The 10245-nt window shown below is 58.9% G+C and overlaps 3 protein-coding genes across 3 annotated transcripts; all 3 read right to left on the bottom strand.

Moving 5' to 3' along the window:
* Positions 1 to 220: 220 nt before the first annotated feature.
* On the bottom strand, positions 221 to 1538 carry BXZ73DRAFT_102920 (uncharacterized protein; the record flags this gene model as incomplete). Its single annotated transcript, XM_048015411.1, has 7 exons — positions 221 to 380; positions 431 to 505; positions 543 to 891; positions 964 to 1015; positions 1065 to 1129; positions 1236 to 1247; positions 1310 to 1538. The coding sequence occupies 7 exons, from the start codon at positions 1536 to 1538 to the stop codon at positions 221 to 223; spliced, it is 942 nt and encodes a 313-aa protein (XP_047876431.1).
* Positions 1539 to 3687: 2149 nt separating this feature from the next.
* BXZ73DRAFT_49330 (uncharacterized protein) lies at positions 3688 to 4918 on the bottom strand (the record flags this gene model as incomplete). Its single annotated transcript, XM_048020229.1, has 5 exons — positions 3688 to 3908; positions 3958 to 4032; positions 4092 to 4284; positions 4347 to 4558; positions 4609 to 4918. Coding segments are annotated over 5 exons (1011 nt in total), but the record flags the coding sequence as incomplete, so codon positions are not given.
* Positions 4919 to 6867: 1949 nt separating this feature from the next.
* Positions 6868 to 9950, bottom strand: BXZ73DRAFT_49201 (uncharacterized protein; the record flags this gene model as incomplete). Its single annotated transcript, XM_048020204.1, has 6 exons — positions 6868 to 7505; positions 7556 to 7887; positions 8129 to 8740; positions 8790 to 9244; positions 9312 to 9467; positions 9519 to 9950. 6 exons carry the CDS (start codon positions 9948 to 9950, stop codon positions 6868 to 6870), a joined length of 2625 nt encoding a protein of 874 aa, XP_047876429.1.
* Positions 9951 to 10245: the final 295 nt, after the last annotated feature.

The following is a 10245-nucleotide window of genomic DNA, read 5'->3' as shown; positions in this document are numbered from 1 at the left end:
ATTTGTTGAATAAACTTCTTCGACCCGGGCGTCTTTGCGTATAGGCTCTCGCAAGCTTTCGAAGCCTTAACAAGAAGGAGATGTCGAGGTTCCTTGAGGAAAGTCGATTGGTGAAGGATCGGCAGGTGTTGCAGGAATATGGTGAGGAACGACGTTACTAGGAACAGATGTGGTCAAATGGATCCTTTGATGTAAGAGATGCACGGAAGACATACTGTAACTATAATACTCCGAGATCGAGGGCATGCCACCCCATAGTAAGACCGTGGTCACCAGTAGAAGTCGACTCCATGATTTCAGTTTCGGGAATGTGTTCCATCGGATCTGGGGTGGCCCCCATTGTTGCAGGCAGCGAGTATATACCGAGCTGTGTCGGACCACTGGTAGTTTGGGTGATAATATCGAACATCTCGGATCGAGCATGGTAGACTCCATGCGGTCGGTGAGCAACATCGTAGGATCCTGCATGAAGTGCTGTCCGGGGATGGAGGGATGCTTCTCGAAGCTGGACGTGAACAGGTCGGTGAAAAAGACCGTCGTACATCTGGGTGGAGGAGAAAACGTCGCTGTAGGCGCGCTCGTCCTCGCTGGTTCCGTCAGTCGTGGCCAGCGCAGTGTTGCTCGAACCCGCGAAGCGCGAGAGCGCCGGATGAAGACGCGGCTGTTTGGGAAGCGGACGCCGGCAGCGAGAGGCGTCAAGAGTGCCAAAGCCGGTCATCGACGCCGCGAAATTGTCGAGCAGTGTGGCAGGCATCGCGAAGTCTGCGATCGGCGAGGTTTTGGTGCTGGCCGCGCCCTGGCCCGAACCAGAAGCTTCTGGCGAGTCCTGCGAGGAGGAGCTTCCGGAAGAGGCGCCTTCGGCGTCTGCCGGGGCCTTGTTCCCTCGGCGGTCTGCCGAGGTGTATCGCACTCGCGGCCGCGGGCCTTGCACTTGGCGCACGGCTGCTCGAGATCGCAGCGCACTTTGGACTCCGCGCAGCTCTTGCATGACTTCCTGCGGGACCGATTGACAGATCTGCGAGTCATCAGCAACGGCGCTCGGAGAAGCATGTGGGGCTACCTACGACTCGCAACACGTCCGTTTGTGCCTCGTCAAGAGGTCGCTCCGCGTGAACTGGGCGTGGCAGCGCTGCAGAAGAAAACCACAGGAGCCAAGTGTGGCGAGGGAGACGAGTGAGCTTTCATGGGCATCCGGGCCGGGAGCAGTGGCGGACATACTTCGCACTCATACATACGCTCATTCGAATCTGTGAATATGATGCATCGTTAGCACTTGACGAAGATGATCAGCGAGCAGAGCGAGGCCTACGCGTCTTCATGTGACGATTGAGATGGGTGGTACGAGTAAACTTGGCAGGGCACAGGGGACACAGCTTGGTCTGAGGGAGAGTGGGGATGTTTCCCTGTGCGAGCGCATCTTGGACATCGAGCCTGTGCGGGTCACAGACGCCGCGGGGCCGCGGTGGACGCAGCAGCATCCAGAGGGGCTCGTTTGTGGGTTCAGCTGTCGGTGCCGGCTGAGAGGCGTCGGTAGACATGGTGGTGGCTTGCGGAGAACGTAGTGGGTTGGATTGATTAGCCGACGCCGAATTTAAAGACGGCGCGGCCGGCCTGCCTCCTTTGGTAGAGCGCCCACCCATCAGACCCATCGCCGACGAGTACGGCGTACGCGTCTCAACTCGAGGCCAGTCGACGGAACCTATTAGTCCCACCCTCTGGTTCCCAAATCTACAAATCTTCACAGCTCAGTTGGACTCACGCACAGCCCAAGTGAGCCACTGCCTACGGTTTGTAAGCCGCGCTGGCTCGACACGGCCCAGTCCGTACAGATCCCAGTCTCATTTAGGCGCTGGCGATCTAATGTTGCGTTCTCGGCAAGATGCTGACTAGTTCACCTGTACCTCACGTTATCACAATCAATTGATCTGTGATCACCCCCCCGGGGTGATTCCCTTTCCGGTAACTGCGAACGGCTCTAAGCCTGCAAACCGTAGAGCCTCTACGGAAAACGATCAAGATACCTTGTTGGGAAACATTAGAACGGGGCGCATGCCCAAGTCCCCCGCCCCCCTTCCCCGACGTCCCCGAGGGCCCGGCCCAGCCCTCCTCCGCGCTTCTCCGATGCACGTGAACGGATCCCGCGCCGTGCCCCCTGATGGCCGCCTGGTCACCGCCTTCCGCCGTGCCGCCCGCCTTTGATGGCCGCCCTCTCCCCCCTGCTCGCCGTCCCCGACGACGAGCTCGCTGTTCGCGCTCTCCCTCCTGTTCCCCTCCCCCGATTCACGCCGTTCTTTTTTGTATGTACTTGTATTACTAATGCGCATCTATATACATAACTCGCCCTTCTGAGCCGTGCTCTGTGATGCCTCCACCGCCCACTGCCCCCGCCACTGCCCGCCGCCCCCGCATATGGGGAGGGCGGGACCTTATGTCAGCATACTCAACGCCTGGGCGGCGGGCAGAACTCTGATGGCGCGGGCGCCGCGTGGACAGGCACCGCGGCAACGGTTGATGCAGCGCGCGAGGCCCGCGCCATCAGCGCGAGGTCCGCGCCATCAGCGCGAGGCTGCCGGCGCCGGCGCCTCAGACTCAACGCCTCCTTTTGATGGCAGTCAAGGCCATCGAGAAAAAGGACTTTCCTCCGATGCTGCCTCACATTGAGATGTCAAACCAAAGGATGTATATCATGAAGACCTTACCAACACCTGCAGGGAGTGCTGTATACTAGTAGACACAGTGTACCAGCAGCTTCTATGTCTGCCATCAAAGCTCTTTTGATGGTGCTATATTTCAGGCATGATGATGGGAACGAGTCGGCACACATGTTCATTGACATCGATACAGTGTACGTGTATCCACTAAGACATACGACATGAGATTGTACATAGAGTATCATAGAGACCCCGCCACTCAAGCCGTGTTCTCATTCTGGCCGGCCTGGGCAGCCCGGCGCGCAAGAGTCCGAGCATTGGGACCCCTCGGGATACCCTTATCCTTGCGGGGCTTACGGGGCACCTTCTGCGGGAGGAGCGCGCTCTGAACGCCACCCGCGACATGGTTAAAAGGGTCGGGGACGGCGCCGAGGGGTTCGGCGGTGGGCATGCCAGGTAGAGGAGGCGCCGAGGGCATGGGCGTTGGCGTGGCCTGGAAAACGAAGGTGAACGCGGTCCCAGCAGAGAATGTGGGCGTGGGTGAGGGCAGCGTGGGCGTAGCGGAAGACGCAGGCGGAGTGGAAGACGCGGGCACGGGTAAGGGCGGCGCAGGCGTAGCGGAAGACACGGGCACGGGTGAGGGTGGCGCGGGCGTAGCAGAAGACGCGGACGCAGGCAAGGGCGACGAGGGCGTGGGTGCGGGTGACGAGGGCGTGGACAGGGGCGACAAGGGCGCGGGCGTGGGCAATGAGAGTGTGGGTATGGGCGACGAGGGTGCGGGCGCGGGCGACGAGAGCGTGGGTGTGGGCGTGGGTGCAGGGGACGAGGGCGCGGTGAAGGTGGGGGACGACGCGGGCATGGTGGAGGACGATGCGGACGACGCGGGCGCGGGTGTGGGCGTGGGCGCAGGTGTCGGAGTGGCCGCACGCGAAGACATCGTGGGCTCGGGGTTGGAAACTGGCCGCTGGAGGGAGGCGATAGTGTCTGCATTGAATGTCACAGCGACTGGGTTCAGACCAGCGTCATAAGCCTGACGCCAGGCCGCGAGCTCCTCTTTGGTGAGTGACCGGAAGCGTGCGATGTCGTTCTCCCAGGCTGAGCGAAGCGTGTTGAGGAATTTGAGGGAGTTGAAACGGCCGGGGGCCTGGAATGACTCCAGCGGCCAGTTCTCGAGGACGACGCCAAGCTTGTAGGTAATTCTTTTGGGGAAGTCGCTGTACGACATTGCAGAGGGTTTCCCCCGGGTCGACGTCGACTCTAAGTACACCAGTTAGCGAGTGAAAAACACGAGAGGGCAGGGACTTACGAAGCTTCTCCAGGATTAGAGCACCGACCTTGGACTTGAGCTCCAGGACGGTATTCTTGTGCTTCTTCGTCAACCCTGCATAACCACACCACAATAAGCACTTGAAGAAGCCACCGTGTGTTGTATGTACGTACCATTAAGTCCCGTGAGGCACCATGCTTCAATGCGCGAGGACAGAGTGCCCAACGTCGCGCCAGTGAGCAGCTCAATAAACTCCTCGATGCGCGCGCTGGTCCGGTAGACCCAGGGCTTGAGGTAGTTGGCTCGCTCGCCACGGCACGCGATGAGCAGAACCTCCGCGCCAGTGCGCTCGTGGAGATCATCGAGCTGCAGCGCGGGTGGCCATAAGCGAGGAGGACATGGGGGTAGGAGGGAACTGGGCGACGCACCTCTTGGACGACCCTTATCAAGGTTGCGCGCGCATCATTGAAGTTTGCGATGGGGAGGTTGGGGACAGCGCGCCCACGCTCCTCACGCCGCTCAGTCAATTCTTCGACCGTATCGCGGCACATGTCTTCCCGGTCTTGCTCCGACATCGTGTGCCAGCGTTCGGCGAGGTTCTTGATGAACTCAGACGACACAACGTCGTTCGTGTTCATTTCTGACAGGTGCGCGTTATTTATGAAACAACGGTGACAATGCATAACATACCTTTGTTGTGCCGGCGAAGCTCCTTGCTGACGAACGCATTCCAAAGCGACAGCGCTCGCGGCTCCTTGAAACGGGAGTTGCTCTGATGAAGAATGAGTCGGTAGTACCATGCCGCGCTGTGCTTACCCAGCTCCTCGTGGAGCGCGACGGCGTGGTCCCAAACCTCATCGCGGATAGTGTCAAGCCGGTCGCTGAGCGCGCTCTTGTAGAGCCGAGACTTCTCACGAATTGCTTTCTTCTCCGCATAAGAAAGCTTCGGGCGTGTTCGTCGGTGCGAGGACCATGGTGTTTTGACGCGTCGCTTTCCCATCTTGCGCGCACCCTTAGGTAACTTCTCGATGCCGCTATGGTTGTTTGACGGGGGGGCGTCTGCTCTGGCGCGTGCCATGCCGGCAGCGGGAAGGGGGAAGCGCAGGGAGGGCGGGAATAGAAGCGGGGGTGTGGGAGCGAAGAGGCTGGTTGCTGGGAGAGACCCAGGGCGGAGTGAGAAAAACACCGCCCGAGTGTGTTGACTGGAACACGTGATGGAGTTAGCAAAAAATGTTGATCCATTGGTTACTCATCGTTATCGGATGGATACATGATGGCGTCATACAGACGCTCTAGCCGTAGCCCATCCCAGCCGTTGTACTTGGAGCCGTCGTACGCGAACTCCTTGCGCGAGGACGCACCAGCAAAAACCTGTAGCATGATCATGAGCTCGGAGCTGTCCGGGTTGAGCTCCACGAGAATCCGCTCAGCCCTTGGGCCGAGGTCGACAGGGAACGGACGGTCCCCCCCAATGGCTTCCTCAGGGGGAATGAAGAGCGTGCGGATAGCCGCGGCGAGCGTACTGAGGCCCTGGATGTCGCTGTGGTCGCGCGCGGGTGGCGCGACGTCATCCCGAATGCTCGCACCCTGCGTGAAAGCTATGGCTTATCAGTCGACGTCAGGACAGAGAGCGAAAAGTCCTACCGTGCGCGAGCGCGTCTTCTGACAGAGGCGTCTGCTCGCGCTGCTTACCGCGCGATGGGGTGGGAGTCGACCAGGAGCTTCGCGACGACACCGTGAGGGTGCCAGGGTGCCGGGCGCGACCACGTACAGGGGTGCGGGGGACCGAGAGCGTTGAGCGGAGCGGGGCCGGGATCGGCTTTTCGGCGTCGAAGTTGAGGGGGAAGTTATGGCCATGCTTCGCCATCACGTACGCGATGGCGTTCGCCACGGAGAGGCCCTTCGTGTCGAACCGCATGCACCGTCCCTTGCGTTGGACATTCGGGTCGCCGTCTCCGATTTGAAGGCCAACGTGGATCCTAATGATAAGCTCAATACACCAAATGTATTTGTATATGCCAAGACTTACCAAGAGAGCCCGACAAAAACCCCTGTGTGACGACCAGCGAGGGCGACACGGATACCGTAAATCGAGGACTTGTTGCGTATGAGGACCTGAGCCTCCTGCACACGCCACGCCGCCAGATGCACGTCGTTGGCCGGGGTTATGCGGAAGACGGAGTCGTTAAGACCATCGATCGCCTCCGCGTCGTGCCGGTCCATGCAGCAGACGACAATGGGGTAGATGTTGGGATCATTGCCGATCCCAACAGGTGGCCTGTACAGCGTGGGTGAGCGGATGACAGCTGTGAGAGCGCTTTCGATTGAAGAACTCACCGGGTATTCATGATGCGTGGCGTCAACTGTGCGTGTGCACTCGGGCCCAGTAGGACATACCATGGGCCGTGAAAGGGGGCCTGATCTGAGTTTGATGTGTTGTGCATGCGTGGCAGAGGCAGCGAAGAGAAGAAGAAGCGAAGGGGAGGGGACAATCGATGGCAGGAAGCAAGATATGACAGACTAGCGCCCACGCTTCCCAGCTGTGATCTCACGCGAAGTTGGTCTTCGGATGCCATACAGCATTCCCTCGACATCCGAGCAGAAAACTAATACTTGACATGCATTTGTCATGCATGCCGGCGTGTGCCCCGGGTATTTGATGCATCATTTGATGCGTGTATCAGTATGGCATGGCTCGCGGCGAGGTTGCGTGCAGAAGCTCATGCAACTCATGCCTCGAGTGTGCACAAAACGTATACAAACCGTGCTGAAACCGTCACAGTAAGATCCAGGTCAAAATATTGCCTGGAGCACTTAAAGTAAACACAATACACTATGTCACATGCGTTTTAAGGCCCTCAAACACAGGGGAGTAACATGTAGCTATGTTTTTGTACCACATACAAGCCGTTTCCAACGAGCGCTAGCGCGTATCGGTGGCGATCTAGTCTACTGTGCTATGTAATCGAGAAGCGCACCTGCCTGAGCCTGCGCATCGTCATCATACATCTCCTCGGACCCTATGTCAGTCTCGATCGTGCCATGATCTGAGAAAATGCGGGGGATGGAGTGCTCCGAGGTGACCGCTCTTCCCTCACGGCGGCCCGGCGTCTTTTCGCCCGCGAAGCGGGGGTCCTTATGTAATTCATCGAGAAAGGCCAGATTGTACGCATTCTGGGCCTCACGGTGACGGATGAACTCCAGGGTCGGCCCGTGGAGAATGTCGTTGGAATCCTTGAGTTGCTTGAGGAGAGCGGCGAAGTCGTCCTGCTCGTCGCGGATGTGTGTGTGGAGGCGACGCGCATCACGATACACGATCTGGATCTCCTCGCCGGCCCGCTGCAAGCGCCGCCAGGTCCCGATCGCCTGCCGGACTTCCGGCCGCGCCCAGGTTTTCCCACTGACGTCATTCCATGATCCATGCAGAAGCGCAAACTCCCGAACAAACGAGTAGTGGGATACCTGATTCCAGTCGACGAGGGGCTTCTGCAATGCGGCAGCCACCTTGTTGTACGTCGCGATCGCCCGCCGAATGGCGGATGACCTCTTCTGCATGTTCTTTGCGATGTGTGTGCGCATTTTGTACCCTGATGTCTGCTCAATCAGCGATCATTTGCATGATCACGCGATCACTCACCTGTCTGTGCGAGATGCAACTTGTGGAGTTCGAAGAGGCGTTGAATGACCAAGCGCTGTAGCTTTCCTAGCGCCTGGTGATAACGCCGAGTGGCAATGTATGCCTTTGCTGTCGTATAGCGCGGGTCAGTGGGCAGCCATCGGGCCATGTTCCAGGTATCTTCAATCTCGGCTAGCTCCTGATCGAGGGTGTCGATCCGCGTGCGCAACACGCGGTTGACGCTCTCGGTCCGCCGCGTCTCCCTAGCGTGTGCATTGTAGTCGGTGATCGGGCCCGTGTATGGGGCCTGGAACGAAAGCCCAGGGCCTTCGGAGGACGAAGTGCCTGACACGCTCGCGTCTGCCACGCTCGCGCCCCCCGCACCCACGCCCCCCGCACTCGCGCCCCCCGCACCCGCGCCCGCGCCCCCCGCGCCCGCGCCCGCGCCCCCCGCGCCCTCACGCGCGGCTCCCGGTGGCCGCTGCCCGAGCATGAAAGCACGGGTTGTGGGGTTGCGGGTCGCGCGATTTGTGGCCGCGCGAGTCTTCTGCTCGTATTCCTCCCTGCGCGCAGGTCAGTGGCACGTCGCGGCACAACCGAAAAGGGACGCACTTCATCGCCCTTAGGTCCTCTAGCCGCTCGACATAGCTTAGAGCCCACTCGTCATCCGGATTTTCATCACGCAGTGTCGAAAAATAAACGCGCTCCTCCTCCGCAGCTTCGATCAGCTGCGCTTCCGTCAGCTGGAGCTGAGGCAGTACAGTGCGCAGGAACTCCTCGGATTCCTCGACAATTTTCATTGCCTGGAGGTAGTTGTTACGAAGGAAGATCGCGAGATTTGTGTATTTGTCTTCATCCCACCGGTGGAAGTGAAGGGTGATCAGAGCGTGCCGGCGGTACTTGCTCGCGTAGCGGATGATCGAAGCCAGTGCGTTTGATCCGCTGAAAATGCGCTCCATGGTTTCTAGATCTTCGATGCCAGCGCCCGTGATGACGTTTGGATGGTGATGGAGCTGGCACAGGTAAGAATGAGAGTACCCATGGAAAGCGTTGACAATGCAGAGTGAACCACGCTTCCGGAACTCGGGACCGGCGCTGCTCCGTGCAAGGGTACCTTGGAAGACACAGCCGATGTCGTACCCAAGGAGAATGTTGCCGGGCAATTCGGTGTTGATCTTGTCCACCATCGCGATCCCGTACTTGGCGCTGGGAATGATCCGTCAGGTACGCGCGTTGCGCAGCCATCACCACTTACAGTTCACCACTCTGGATCATGTCCGCGATCCAGAGAATCCTCCCGTGCCTGCACGCGCTCGCGAAAATCCCAGTCTCGTCGAACCCACCCCACAGCTTCTTCTTCTCGTCCGCAGCCGCTGCCTTCCAATTCGTGGCGCACGGGCTTGGGGCGCCCGCCTCTCCATCCGTAGGATCTCCCTCCGTATCAGTGGGGTCCGGGGCAGACGCGGGAGCCGGGTCCGTGCCGTCGACGTCATCGCCATCGCCTCCAAGATCCGCAGTTGGCTTCGGCTGTGCCTGGCGTGCCGGGACTTGCTTCGCAAATTGATCAACAAACGCTGGGGGCAGGTAGTAGGGGTTCTTGTGAACTCGCCGGTCCCCAACGTTTCGATACTTGCGTAAGAGCCTCTTCAGCGAGTTGTTTGCATCCATGCTACCTGTTCGGTCGAAGCGGAGGGGGACTTCTCCCTCCAGCTGTGTGAGAACTCGTCAGCCAGGTACGCTATTGGCGCTCTATCGGCATAGACCAAAGAACACGCACCTTGTATCCACATGGCGGGCATCCGAAGCGTGGGCGCCAGTTCGGATCACCGCGCCCGAGCAACTCCTGAATTTCGGCGTCGACGTCATCGAGAACCTCTAAATATATGTCAAAAGCATCTGCAAGTGCTGTGCGATAGTGCCGACGGTATACCATCTGGTTTTTCCAGGTAAGCCTGACCCATATTGGCGCTATTAAGAGACTCACATAATACTTGTAACAAACGAGCTTTGCGAAAGCCTCTGTGCTGAAGGATGGCTTAACAAGCTTCAGGCACCGGAACAGTTCCAGCGTCTCGAAGGATATCGCGATCGACGGCCCGACGGGGGTGTTGCCGAGATATCCGGCCAAGGCAAGTGCCTCAACTGTCCACTGGCCAGATGATACAACCACGCTGATCTCCTTCCGCAGGCTGTACAGATCGACACACACAACTGTGTGTTCTGAAGATGGTGCCCCTTCTTCCGAGGGTGTATTCTCTTCAGGTGCTTTGCGCTTGCGCTCCTCTTGCCGGCCTGGAACACGGTACTTCCACCGCAGATAAGCCGCCTTCACGCGCGGGAAAACTTGCTTCCAGTTGTCTTCCCGCGTGCGGAGACGATCGCGCCAGGTGCGCTCATCTGTGCGCACACTGCACATGATATGTTATTTCTGCACTTGGTCATAGATCCACGTACTCACCCTGTTGTTAAGTTGTTTTCTAGAGCCACACGGAAAGCTTCGACGTCCGGGTCGTCGGCCCAAGCGCCGTCGTTGTCGTCGTCCTCGCCCGTGCCGATGTCAGCATTGTCTGCTGTATTGCTGATGTCTCCTAGGTCGAGCCCTTGCGTCTCGTCTATCTCGAAGACCGCCATTGCTGCCGCGCGATCTAAGCCGCTGAGATCTTTACATTTGTGAGTTCGTATCTAGCTGCTGAGTCTCTGCTCTGGAACAT

This window comes from Epithele typhae, assembly GCF_022376455.1.
Source record: "Epithele typhae strain CBS 203.58 chromosome Unknown BXZ73scaffold_35, whole genome shotgun sequence".
Classification (NCBI taxonomy): domain Eukaryota; kingdom Fungi; phylum Basidiomycota; class Agaricomycetes; order Polyporales; family Epitheliaceae; genus Epithele; species Epithele typhae.
This window is presented reverse-complemented; position numbering and strand designations above follow the sequence as displayed.